Source organism: Pomacea canaliculata, linkage group LG3, assembly GCF_003073045.1.
Source record: "Pomacea canaliculata isolate SZHN2017 linkage group LG3, ASM307304v1, whole genome shotgun sequence".
NCBI lineage: Eukaryota > Metazoa > Mollusca > Gastropoda > Architaenioglossa > Ampullariidae > Pomacea > Pomacea canaliculata.
In genome coordinates this window covers 34,995,736-35,009,675 of record NC_037592.1, presented here as the reverse complement: position 1 = coordinate 35,009,675, position 13,940 = coordinate 34,995,736, and the positions used below count along the sequence as shown (strand labels likewise).

The 13,940-nt window shown below is 35.3% G+C and overlaps 2 protein-coding genes across 5 annotated transcripts in view; one reads left to right on the top strand and one right to left on the bottom strand.

Moving 5' to 3' along the window:
- LOC112558847 (gastrin/cholecystokinin type B receptor-like) overlaps positions 1 to 7,039 on the top strand; it is a 42,204-nt gene extending 35,165 nt beyond the window's left edge. For all 4 annotated transcript variants that reach the window (XM_025229557.1, XM_025229556.1, XM_025229555.1 and 1 more), the window contains 9 exons: positions 58 to 192; positions 1,341 to 1,510; positions 2,651 to 2,749; positions 3,083 to 3,176; positions 3,356 to 3,493; positions 3,933 to 4,120; positions 4,238 to 4,336; positions 4,749 to 4,842; positions 5,148 to 7,039. In XM_025229557.1, coding sequence (XP_025085342.1) covers positions 58 to 192; positions 1,341 to 1,510; positions 2,651 to 2,749; positions 3,083 to 3,176; positions 3,356 to 3,493; positions 3,933 to 4,120; positions 4,238 to 4,336; positions 4,749 to 4,842; positions 5,148 to 5,377 — 1,247 coding nt within the window. In that variant the 3' untranslated portion in view covers positions 5,378 to 7,039. The remainder of the gene's footprint in view (positions 1 to 57; positions 193 to 1,340; positions 1,511 to 2,650; positions 2,750 to 3,082; positions 3,177 to 3,355; positions 3,494 to 3,932; positions 4,121 to 4,237; positions 4,337 to 4,748; positions 4,843 to 5,147) is intronic.
- Positions 7,040 to 7,045: 6 nt separating this feature from the next.
- LOC112558852 (dolichyl-phosphate beta-glucosyltransferase-like) lies at positions 7,046 to 13,685 on the bottom strand. Its single transcript, XM_025229566.1, has 10 exons — positions 13,536 to 13,685; positions 12,536 to 12,710; positions 11,870 to 11,916; positions 11,473 to 11,541; positions 10,829 to 10,921; positions 10,104 to 10,214; positions 9,672 to 9,731; positions 9,174 to 9,325; positions 8,487 to 8,572; positions 7,046 to 8,071 (listed from the first exon to the last, which is right to left on the bottom strand). Exons 1-10 carry the CDS (start codon positions 13,599 to 13,601, stop codon positions 7,962 to 7,964), a joined length of 969 nt encoding a protein of 322 aa, XP_025085351.1. The 5' UTR covers positions 13,602 to 13,685; the 3' UTR covers positions 7,046 to 7,961.
- Between the last annotated feature and the right edge of the window lie 255 nt (positions 13,686 to 13,940).

The window sequence follows — 13,940 nt, the reverse complement described above, 5'->3', positions numbered from 1 at the left end:
ACATGTTATTTACTATTGATGCTTTACAAGAACTCTTCATTGTCATCATCATTTCAGAAGCACTGAAGAGTGGAGCACAGTTCACAAGGTTCCACCACTCTTCGATATGGAACAGACAAGATGGATTCAGGTGTTGTGGTGCTTTAAGCCGTGGAGATGAAGGGTGTGTCCCAGTGTCCAGTTGGACTACAGGTGAAATTAACAATGTCATTCTGTATTAATTTATCCAGTGACTATAGTCAATATTTGTTCTTAGTAAATTCTCATTCTTAAATGATGGATGATTTAATGATATGGGTCACTACATAATGGATTATTGCTTGTAAGCTCTGAAATGTTAATGAATCATCACTTGTGAGTCCTGAAAGGTTACATAATGCTGTGCACAATCATGAAATAAGGACTTTTATAAGGGCTATATATGGCAACATTTCTATGTACATAAGATTATAACAGTTATAATAAATTTGGGAAACATAGTTGGAGAAACCTTGATATTTAGTTAATTGTCACACCAAGGTCAGAAAAGAAATTCTATGTCTCATGTGATTTAGTAATGACTTTCACGGATTATGTGATTATTTTTATGGCATAACTTTTCTACCCTTTTTCTTAAAATATCCCTTTTGCAGCAGTAATGATGTTAGAAAGCAAAAGATTGACGTCTAATGCAAACTGCACAACTAGATTTTGCATGTGTCTGTAAAATTTATTCTTAAATGCTAAGATACATAACAAATATCTGTGATAGTTTACTTGCTTGCTGTGGGCTAATCACTTACCTCCCTCTCTTCATTAAAACTATCTAAAAAAAACAAACAATTTTAGCATGCAGAAAATAGGTTTATACCTTACTGTACAATACAACCTCACACCAATAAAAGCTGAGCTCCAACCATCCAACAGTAAAGAATGGTTAAACCAGGGGAAAGGTGGGAAGGGTTCTTGTTGAGCCAAGATGGAAGCAATCAGCAAATCTAAACTGAATTTAAACAGATTCCTGCTTCTTGTATATTTATTGCAGTCCAAAGTAATGTATTTTGTTAGTCACAAATCACAAATAATTTTCCTAAGAAAAGAAAGAATATATTTAAACTTGGCAAACGTATTGCCTATTATTTATTACACATGCTGAATTTCAAAATTGTCTGTCAAGAATTAGCAAAGATGCAGACAAAATATTGTTTACTATATGAGGTAAAAATTTGCTTTTTTGTTAATAATTTATCCAGTTATGGAAACTTTGGGCATGTTTTTAACTAGAATTACATATTTTCAAGTTTTTGTTGGCTTTTTTTTCTTTTGGTCAATGTTTATTTCTCGCTTGATTTTGCACATAGAGGCCACGAGACCATTGCACTTGATGTCCAGTGAACCGGGGGAGGTAATGGTAGACATAATGACAAAGCGTACCCGGAGAAGAAACTTTTTCTTTGGCGCTACTCACTACAAGGAGCGTGTATTTGTCTTAGATACTCACACCCTCAGATACTTTTCTGGCACATTAAAGGTTTGTGTGGATCTTTCTTCTTTGGCTTTACCAGATGACATGAGAATTGAAGATGAAGGGTTACAATTGCTCTTTAACCACCGAAAGCTGTCTCCCTGACTTGTAAGCTAGTAAGTATCAGTCTTTGGGCAGTTATATAGGTGAAAGAAGGGCAGTGCAGCAGTCAGTCAGGGCGCCTGGTGGCTCAGTAGCTAAGATCCTTGTCACCGCAGCAATGAAAGGCCCTGTGACACTGTTACTGATATACCTGTTCACAGGGCTCGTTATCAGGGAATTTCTCTTTTTTCCTCTTCTCTTCCTCTCCCTCATAGTGCATGATCATATCTAGGGGAAAGCGCTATCCCAACCAATCAACCAATTATACTCAGGTGAGGTTTCTTGCGCTGGTACCCCCATCCCCATGCATGTAGGCAGTTGTCCCCCAGCTAGTGCACTTTTGTGTTGGTGAGTTACTTTGCTTTTTAGTATACCCCGAGTTTAATCTTAAGCACCCTTACCCCTGACTCTTTGGTACTGTTAGTTAGCATTCCCATACAGTGACCTCTGTCCCTCGTTTGCCCCACTTTTGTCCCCTCTCTTTCCATGTGTTTCAACTGGACCAGTCCCACGCTGACCTCTTCATGCATGTACAACTCATGGACTCACTTATCTTTTGTCACTTGGAGATGCTCTTCCTGACTTGCAGCAGCTACATTTGGAAGCAGCAGCATCATCAGAAGGGAGGCAATGTTAAATGGTTGAAGAACAATTATAATATGCTTTATCTCCAGTGATTGTGTCATCTGGTATGTCTCGAAGAAAGAGAATTTAAAGTAAAAAATTTGCTATTTGCCAAAATAACTTGGGTGAAGACAGAAAAAAAAGTAAAACATGTACATGAATGTTGAACAGAAATATATTAATTACAGTCTACATCTGCTCAGAATCTGCATAAACTTCAGCAGTGATGTCTATGAGCTGTCAGCTCTTATAAGAATGAAAGGCATGTAACCCGTAGATTTATTTAACACAAATATTACAAGAGAACCATTGTGTACTGCACTTTATCTTCCAGGTGCTTATTTTAGAATAAGTAAAACACGAGGTCGTTTTATTTCTAGAAATGTCAAAACACACAACTTGCTTTCAAAAATATTGCAGAAACATGGCAAAGAGAAATGCTCCATAGATTTGAACCACATTTTAGCAGTAGAGCAAGTTCGGGATGGTCTCCTAGAGAAGAGGAAAAATTGTTTTCAGGTGTGAAAAAAATTAATAATATTGAAATTTTGTGATAATACGGCTTTTAGGTTTGATTGGGTTTAAACACTGAATTAACAAGTATTAATCCCTTTTAAAAATTGGTTTTTTACTTTCTTTAACAAGCACTTTTAAACCAGTTACCAACTTTTGCAAACTTCTGTGCTCACACTCATAACTTGTTGTCCCAAGTTTTGTTTCATTCTTTGTCTATTAAATGCCTGTGCAAACATCCATAAATGTGTTGAGCAGTATTTGTGATCTTAGTGGTGTAAAAACCTTCGAACAGTTAGCCGTCTTTTCATAGCTTGCATCATTTCTCATATCTTTCAGGTGGTTTATGAAGAAGAGGATGATGTTCTTACATTACATATTATTGCACGAACAGCAGAAAAGCGCCTTGCATGGATTGAAGCAATTCGAAGAGGTAAACAGCATTTGGAGACCGAATGGGTTTTAAGCCTTCAGAAACTATTTTAGCTGCAAAGAAGACGTTATTACTGATAAGTGATATATACTTTATGGATCACATTTGTCATTTCTGTTGTTAAAATTCTTAAACAATTTTCTATCTTTTAAATTGGGATCTTATCATTTTTATTGCAGAAGCCAAGAAAAACAATGCTCAGTTCATATCCAAATACCATCCTGGCATATGGTTAAAAAATATGGGAAAATACAACTGCTGTGACAATATTAATCAGAAAAATTTGGGCTGCGAGCCTGTCACTTTGAACCTAGAAGGTGAGCAACAGCTTATGACGACACTTGACATTTCACTACCAGAGTTTAAAAGAAAGTTAAGTAAATGTAGCATAACCACCTCAGATTTTTTTATTCGCTGTGAGCAAAGCACTGATACTTTTCAGTCAGCTTTATACCCTTTTAAGTAACAGAGCTGTAAAAAGATCCTATTAGCAGGTTGGTTACAAATAATACAGGCCACAATATCTGTACTTGTATCAAAACTGTCACTTGTTTTTTTCCTTCACCTAACTGGATGTACGAAAGGAAGAATAAATAGAATATATATATAACAATATTAATGCTGATAACTTGTTTGTGAACTTCAAGTAACCCTAAAAATACCAAGAATGAGGTTTTTAAACAAAAAAGTGTTGTCTACATCTCTCACATTTTTTACAATATTTTGTTTTCCTCAGGCTTTCTGTTTATTTTGCAGACTACAGTCAAATCCACCAAGACTCAAGGGCATTAGAACAAAGATCACCATATCATGATATCAAAGTGGGCATGTTGACAAAACGGTCACAAAACAGAACTAGGTTCTATGCACTCAACAAATACAAAAAGAGAATGTTTGTACTTGACAAAAAATCTTTGCAGTATTATTCACGAAAAGATTTCAAGGTAAGTGTACCTTTTTTGACATTCTATTTGCAGTGATTGGAATTATAGTAGACTTGCTGTTTCTTGAGATTTAAAATTTTATGTAATTTTAAACATTTTGTCTTGTTTTGTATTCAGAAACGTCAAAAGATGAAATGTTGCATAGATCTCACCAGCATTGTGGTTGTTGCACCTGTTAATGATGGAGCATTAGAAGGAAATGATCATTGTTTACAGGTATAGTTCTAATTATCTACAGATTAGTACACAACAATGACACATCTTCATTCACCAACATGTATTTGATAATTTCCATAGAGTGAGAAGAATGAAAATTAAACTTCATGAATTCTCCAACAGGAGTATTAAACATCATAATTAGCATCCTGAGCATAGATATATATTTGTGTTTAAGTGCATCATTCCATTATCCCTACTCACTAAAAGAAGATTTTTACAAAAAGTTGCATTTTGAAAGATGTTTAAATCAATCGCTATGTTTTTATCTCAAAAGCTGGTTTACAAAGAAAACATTGTTTTGCATAATTTTACTTGTTTTAGCTTTGTGCACAGAAGGATGGGCATATGACTATAATTTATAGGACTGTATAGTTTAGTCTCAATTTAGGTATGCAGACTACCTTTTCAGGTTGTCTATTGGGATCGTGACCAGATTTTCATCCTGTACATGATTGCTAAAGATTCTCGTCACCAATTCAGCTGGATAAATGCAATAGCAGCAGGTGGGCCTCAGTGATGTCAGTTTTCATAAACTACCTTCACTTACATTGTTTGTTGGGAACATTTATTTAAAAATTTTTATTTTAAGCTTTATATAAATTCTTTGTTATTACCTGTTATGTTAAATGTTTGCATGTAAAAAAAAAAAATTACTATTTCTGTAGCAATGGTGGACAAATCTTATTGCTTGAAAACATTCTTGTATGTTTATAACTGCAAACAATCCCACAAACTTTAGCAGATTGACACATTGCATACAGGTAACCAGACAATGATTGAATTTGTAAAACTATTTTTCCTTCTACAGAGGCGACCATGACAGGAGCTGTCCTTCAGTCACAGTACCACTGTGGGGTGTGGAAAAAAAATTTTGGTAAATTTACATGCTGTGGGCAGTTAACAAAAAAGGCCCCCGGCTGCAAAGACATTGATGATTCTCTGACATTCACACTTTCTACTGCGACATCACGCTCACATGAACAGCAGCAATTAGAGTCTTCATCATTAACATCATCATCTGATTCTTCCATTAGATAAAGCCATAATTTGCTCAGAGAAAAAATCGCTTGGGCAACCTTGAACCAGGGTCAGTAGTAAACATAAATTCCAGTTTTGCTCTTAACTGGGAAAAGGAGTTATCCAAACTATGGTGTTAACAGTCCTAGAATGTTCAGCAGTATTTTGCACATGCAAAAATAGTAGAAATAAATAATTTAGAACAAAGTAAACATGTATGTTTATAATATATATCTCAAATAAATATTATATACTTGTAGACTAATATATAGATAAATATAATATGAAATGCAAAAAAGTAATAAACATGCAGAACGCTCCATGCTTAAAATTGTCTCCACAGAGTACATATGGCAGCAATATTGTTCTTTTATGCTTTGCTTCCTTTTCTTTAACCACCAAGAGAAAAAAAAAGACCGGAAAAAAGTTATTTGCAATATTATTCATGCACAACCCTCTTAAATGCATCAGGTTTATAGGTTTTGGCAAACTAGAAAACCTAGATCATCAGTCAACACAAACAAGCTTTAGCAAACCAGCATAAACCTTTGATCATCGGAACTAAGATTTAGATGAGAGGTTGCCCAAAATTTGAAATGCACAAGATTATAGCTGTGGCCCTATGCTCCTTAAGGAGTAACAAGGAATAAACTAATAAGCTTGTAGCAGTTCAGGCTGCAGCTTCATTCATCCTTGTTCTTAGGTTTGCCAGGTACAACATGACTGCAGTATCTGACTGGGAATCCATGAGTAAGCATTTGGTTAGGCTAGTAAAAATGGAGAAAGAGTTATGTTTTATGTTAATGCGCAGTTGCTGACTAAAGATTTTTGCCTTAAAGAACTAGTGGGGTGCCAAACATTTGTTAATGATTGGCTATATCTGCGACATCACAATGTGCCTAATTAACATGTTCCCAGCTCTTCCATTGGCTATCTTCACAACATAAATGTATCAATGCATTGTCTTGATGTCTGTGTTGTTCAACTCTTCTGTGCATGGTGATGTTTGTAAGGTGTGCATCATGAGGAGTATTCTACCAAATCTGGTTATTTTCTAAATTTTGCTTTTTTTTTTTTAACTTCCATTATTGATTATGTGGTTCTTGTAAGAAATACAAAAGATCACTTATAACACCTCTTTGCAAGCCTGCTGTCCAAATATCATATATAAATAAATAAGTGATATATATGTATAAAGATGGGGATGGCTAGGGAGCACATAGCCTGATTCTGGAGCAGAGTGCGTATTTCAGATTCACTCCATTTTAGTGAGTGTTGCTGTTGTCTGTGCTATTCTGGGGTAAAAAACTTCTGGCTTTCAGTTATAATTTCTGAGACTTAAGTATTTGAATATGGAAGGTCTCTAGATGCCGGTGCTGATCAGCGTTATGCACTGTTGTTCATGCCACCTGATGTTGATACTTTTGTTAAACAGCTTTCCCTAAATGTTACTCATGGTAACTGATATTACTGAATATCTTTGAATATAATCACTATGGCATCAGCACATGTAATTAGGATATCAGCTTATGGCATGATGAAAATGTCAACTCATGTGCAGCTCTTTCCAAGCTGCAGAATTTTTGTAAGTGGTAAAGACAGGTTGCCACTTTAGTGATAACCATTCACACTCAAAACGAAAAAATCTAATGTTCTGAATTAATTAAAGAATAAGAAAAAAAAGACTTGTATTCAAAAATACTTTACTTGAGAAAAGCAATTTACAGCAAAAAGAGTTTTATCTCTGCAAGAGCAAACACGCGTACATGCTGGAGCATGTATGCACATAGGTACACACACAAACATACCTGCACCCACACACAACCCACACAAGTTTGTGCTGATTGTATAAGCAGTACTACCACATGATCTACCCCAAATTATTAAACATTCTGCCTCATTTACAAACTGTTAAAAAAATGAAGATCCAGAAATTGAAACATTCATTCTCTTTTAGTCCACAAAACCCAAAACCCAAAATAGAAATAACTGTACAGTTTTTGAAGATACCCTTAAAAGATTATTCCAGATAACTTTTTTGTAGATCTTATAATAATGAGCTTCCTGCTGAGTAGAAGTAACGAAATTCTGTAACAATAAAGGATACAAAAAGAGAAGCACAAAATAATGATTAAAACATCCATGTCGTATATGCACTCATTTGAACAAGTGGTGATTGTACTGCAGTATGCAGTTGATTCACCCTGTTGATAAAGAGGTCCAGGATATTCTTTAATTAATTTATTTGTTTAATAGCCAAATCCACACCGTTGCAAGACATCTCCAAGTGGTCCTACCCATTTTGTCACATTCAAAACAACATTTTGCTTTACCACAGCAGAATGGCTGCTTGTCCAGGCACGAAAGATTGAAAAATTTCACAGACCTCAGATGCTTCTTTCATAAATTTGATTTATTTTTTCCTTGAAGATATTGTTGAGACATTATTTATTTCTTAATGTGTTGAAAAATTTAGACATTTGCCTTATCTGTTTGTGCTAGTTGTATAAGCAACCAGCATGTCCTAAAAATCAACATGTTAAAATCATAAGAAATGACATTTGCTGATGTAAAATGTGTAAAACCAAGAGAGAAAAAAAGACTACTACAAAGACTTTTGTCCAATTTTCCAAATGCCTAATAAGTAACGAAGACGTATGAGAAACAAATCTCGTCCCATCTGTAGCCAGCTCCAGACAGGTATCATCTTTGTTCCTGGAATATCCAAATAACTGCTTTTATTTTTTCCTCTTGATTCAGATTTTCCCTAAATCAGTTGAGTTAAGGTACTGAAGATTATTTTTGAAATGGGATCTTGCACTACAGTGGTCAGTCCATAAAACCATTTTTGAGTAAGTTGTAATTTAACACTAGGTAGGATGGTGGCTTTAAACTCAATATCTGGCCTGTGGGTTTCTTAAAGGCTATAACCTGAGTTCCAGTAAACACTTGCTCCAAGTAAAAGATAATGTTTAAGACACATTTTTTTAAAACAACTTCACTATTATAACTTAAGTTTGTTGTTCACCAAATGCAACCAGTCTTGTACTATCATTGCTGGATACACTGTGCATGCTTAAAATTAAATTATAAAACATAAGACTAAAAGATTCCTACAGTAAGTACCTACCTTCAATTTCATGCCATGTGATTGCTACTTCTCCAATAGGTATTTGGAAATGCTGTGCCAAATATAGCAGATCCACGTCAAAAGCCCTGAAATTTTAGCACATCAATAAATGCAACTGTCTGAAGCACAGACGTGCATAGTGGATAGGTAATACAAGTTCGTGGTCTAAATCACTTACAATGAATTCTGACTACAGAGTCACTTTGGGACATAGAAGGAGTCAATTAAAATACACTACTTGTCACTTGGGAATTGTAGGAATCACTAAACAGAAGATAAATAAAATCAGGGTGGTTTGTGGTGAAGTGGCTAAGAGAACTGGGTGTGGTGGGCTCAGGTCTTGGCTCAAATAGTCTTCCCTCTGGATGTGACACCTGTTTGGGACTTGAGAGGACAAATTCTCTGCAGTTTTATTTTTCTGTGTGGGTCTGTTTTGATCCAAGTCCCATGAGGGCATGGGATGAGTGGAAGGGTGTGAATGGCTATAGTGTACTCGGTGACGAGTTAATATATATGCATTTGTACATCTTCGCGAATGTGTGGGTGTCAATGCCTAGTGCGACTGTCTTCAGTGGTAGGGGCAGGCAATATAGAAATAAACAGATAAACAAGAGAATTTTTCATTTATCCCCCAGAATGATGGGAATCATCACAAGTAACGCAAAACATAATAAGACATAATCTCACCATCTGTTGACATGAAGATTCCTAAAAAGCAGATCAGCTGCTGGTCTTGTAAGTAGTTTGAAGCCACATTGTGTGTCTTGAATTCCACGCACACACAAAAACCACACAAGGAAGTGAAATCCATACATCAGAAATGTTCGAAATAAAGACCTCTGGAAAAATTTCAGAAGAACTTATAAACATCTTTGTGAATACTTTGAATAATTTTCTCAAAGTATGGTCTACATGCCCAAAGTTTCCTGGGATTACCAACATAAGAAAGTAAAATTATCAAGCTGATAAAAACTTTAATTTATGTGTGCACCTGACAGGACTTCCCAAGATTCTGTCAGGTAATGCTTGCTATTGAAGCAGTTACCAACCTCAGTACAAATGCTAACTATATTAAAATATTTAGTTACAAACCTAAGAACTCTCGTTTGAATATCTTACTTCGAAATATTCAACAGTTAAGAAGTCATCTCAATAAATTTAGAGCAAAAAAAAAAAACCGCTTACTGTGGCTACAGATTCCTTCTCAAGATGTGCTCTAGATCCACAAACAACAGCAACATTATCCTGGAAACAAAATACCAGTGGATAGTTTGAGTACACTTCACAGCACCATAACAAAACAGTCATACCACTCAGTTTTACACAATTTACAGTAATAAATTTTTGCCAGAAACTCTCCTACTTCTGTGCCACAAGATAGTTTATGCCACAGAGTTTCTGCTGTGATACCTGAACACATTTTTGCAGCAATAAAATTAAAAGGCTCAGCATTGCTTTTTTCATTTAAAAGTTATATTCTTGAACACAGTGACTAGAATAGTTGTGTAAATTTTAAAACAAAACAAAGCAAAAGAATGAGATACAACGTGAGATTAAAGAAAGAGAATAACAAAGTTGTTTGAGATCAATCGGATTTTTTTGTGAAATCAAACTTACTTCTGTCTTTAGATTTTTTAGCTCTGTCTCTAGCTTTTCGAGATCCTTGAACTGGCTAGCACCATCTGCATCTGCAAAAAGCAGGTGTCGTCCTCTTGCACTAAGCATACCCTATGAACAGAAAGCATACCCTATGAACAGAAACAAAATATGGCATAAACCATCATCACCTGTTGGGAACATGTGGTTTGTCAGAGCAAAATTAAAGACCCACAGTGCAATGCAGAAACCTTTAATGTTTTTTCTTTTTCTCTAGGTTGATAAAGTCTCACTCTGACCATTATTTTTAGTTTTGGCAAGTTTACATAGCAGCACTACTTCTTGTGAATGTTTCTTCTCACATATATCATATGATCAGTTGTTTTGTAGGTCTTTGTTAAAAAAAAACTGACAGCATATGCATTTGGGATTTTGATCAAGGAATTACTAAAATGTTTCGTATATTTTCCATAAATTTTGTACTTCTTTACATTAAAATCTAAATGCTGAAGATTACTTAAATAAACTTAACAAAACATTCATGAATGCAATCGATTTCCCCCTTTCTTTTCTCATGTGTGACATCCTAATTTAATTGTAACTCTTGACAATTTGGGTTTCCTATTCAGCCAAGAAGTGAACACAGCCTTTTGACTAAAGATATACAAGAGAAATGTAAAGAGCTAAAACTAGTTCCGAATATCAGAAAAGCCTCAAAATCTCTGGACAAATAAACTGTCTCTCACCAGTCTGACCGCTCCTCCTTTTCCTCTGTTATGTTCCAAAGTAAGCACGCGCACTTTATCCACACCATATTTCTCTGAATACTTCAAGGCAATCTGGAAAAAATTTCACTGTTTATAAAAAAAAGCCTTTTAGATAAAGTACCACCCAGCTTTAGCAGAAGGTTTAGCAGGATCATTTCCGCAAATGTCTCACTTCTTGTTCTTTATAAGTTATATTTTACTAAATTGAATCTGCATGAAGGCAATTAAATTTATTCCATCAACAAACTACTGATAAGGCTGCTCAGAGAAACAAAGCCTTGTGAAAATTCCATTGCTCAATTTACAAACTTCACAAAAACCATGAATAAATTAAAAGCTTATAAATCAAAGTAAGCAAAAAGTGTAATATTAAGAGTGTTCTAGCTATCAACTAGTCAACATGGAACCTTCACTCACTGCCTATTGACATAAATAGTGATACAATGTGTAGATTTAATCAACTGACCTTCTTTTGCTACTAGTTATGTAATTAATTAACTAATTATGCCCTCTGTTTTCTTGACTATGGGATTTCTTTTCTATAATTTATGCATTTATTTTTATTTTTCCTCACTCCAAGAATTATACTCCAAAGTAATTCACATTATTTCAAAGCATTGTACCTGTGTTGTCTTGTCCTTGCTTCCATCATCAACAATTAAAACTTCAAAGCTGAAGGATCGGTTATTTTTCTGAAAAACAAGATCAAATTGTAAGAAGTGTTTAAAAAATATATATACACATTTGTACAATAAAATATTCATTCTACTCTTGTACCTCATCTTTATATTTTTCAGTGTGCCTACCTATACGTACCTCACTATCCATTGGCTGTTATCTTTCATTTATCATTATTGGTCTGAGTAGAGAGTACGATCTATCTTGGTTGTGATGCTGCAAGTTCCCATTATTATTGCTAAACATTTTAAACATCTTAGGATCTGTGTGTATGAGCTTTCAAACACAATATGCGTAGCAAACTTCCCAGTACTACCTGTACAGTACTATCTGCAGTGTTACCTGTCTTTCCTCTAGGTACTCCATACTTTCGTCCATCATCACAGGCACTGAAAGATAAATAGTATACTAAAATTACATCTTTATTTTATATGAACCAAAAGGTATAAATAATAACAATTGAAAAAGAATTCTGCTTCTTCACTGTGATATCTAAATCTTCATTATTCTTTGTCATCTCAAAGTCAAATACAAAACTGCACCAGTTTGTTTGTCTTTAGGGAGAAGGTGGATGTCAGCCAACTGCATATTTCAGGCCTTTTATTAGCAGTATGATTTATGCAACATTTGATTTCTAATCACCTCAGGCTGAAGAGAATTTTTGTAATGCCTTAATCTGTATGCAGTGTAGTCATAGCTGCCTAAGACACACATCCTAGGTTCCTTGGCTCCAATATTTAAAAAAAAACAAACCAAGAAAATGAACACACCTGCACCTGACAGTATCTCCTTCATCTTTTATGTAAACAAGCTGTTGATCAGCATATAGTATATGCTATAGCATTATGATAAACTTAAGATTTGCACTCATACTTGCACTCAAACCCATGTGTGTGCATGTTTTAAAACAGTAGAGATATTTTGCTAATGCAATACAAAATTAGAAAAAATTGTAGCCTTTCTCAGGAAGACTTACTAATAAACTGATAAAATATAATTTCCACTCACATCTTTTTTCTTCATTATAAGCAGGAACGATCACTGACAGATCAAGGCTTGGAGGATCAGATATACTGGGAAATTCTACCTTAACCCCTTTTTTGGGATCAAAGAAGAATTGTTCATCCTCACAACGATGAAGATCAGGACTAGGGTCAGTCGTTGCATATAGGATTATAAGGGCCTGAAAGAGAAGCAAACATATTGTAGTGGACGGAAGAAAAAAAGAACACAATGCAAGGTAAAGAGTAGACAACGCACCAGACAAATGAGAGCTAGAATTGTAGTGGAAAATTCTCCTTGGGAACTTACGTCCTCTTACCTGGAACACCAAAGAGGAACGGACTGATTTGGCGCTAAGGGGAGGGAGGGGGCCGCAGGTGTTGGCCTTTATCGAGGGACATTGTCAGTTTGGCTACAATATAAATGGGTAACAATACTTAAACTTGCCAATAATTCTACACTAAGTGAAAGTAAATATATACATACAGTGAGATACCACTGGAGTCCTAATAAGAAAATACATACTTTCATAAAAAGATATGGTCATTGAACAATTTAAAATTAGTAATACTGAGCAATTTTCTGACATGCAACATACTCATACTACTTAATAGTACATTACCGAATACCTAAAAATTCTCTATGTTCATTTCCTATGTGTAAAAAAAGAGGTTTTTAACAAAGGCATTTCGTTTGTCATAGAATTTATTTAATGTTAGTAACGAGCAGGTAAGAAACTAAAACGAAATACGTCGATTTTAAAAAATACTTGAATCCATATTGAAGTCTAAAAGTAAATTTCTAGTGGATCTGAAGATCGCTGAGGCAAGAAAATCACGCGTATTTCATCAGCAACACGCCAGAACGCAACACTCATGCAGGGTATTGTGTTACTGTCACTAGCAACGTGTCACACGTTTTATGCAGTGCATACGAGAGGCGAATATAGACAAAGTCGATGCAGGCAGACATATCCAGAAACATAATAAGCGTGATGTTATCTTACCAGCGCAAGAATCAATATACCAGCTACAAATAGACACTGCAATATTGCCCACAGATCCACTTCCATGACTGTTCGTCTGCAAGTTCGAAACACCCCGGAAGTAAAAGTCAGGTTATAGAACTTGCATAACCTCTCCTATGGGATGCGACTTTATGGCAACAAGGACTCTCGTGGCTGCAGCAGTCCTGCTGTTAGCCCAGCAAACAAAAGTCGCTTAAATTCTGCTTTAAAAGTGTTTAAACTTAAAAACAAAACTTCTTAAGTAAAGGAATAGCATCAGAAAACTGTAACAGAGTTGATTTCGAATTTTCGACCACCGAAGGATCCATCCGTCGTCTGCTGTCAGCCAGCCGCATAAAAGCAACAATTAACACTAATTACCGAAAGACCACGGTGGGACGGGAG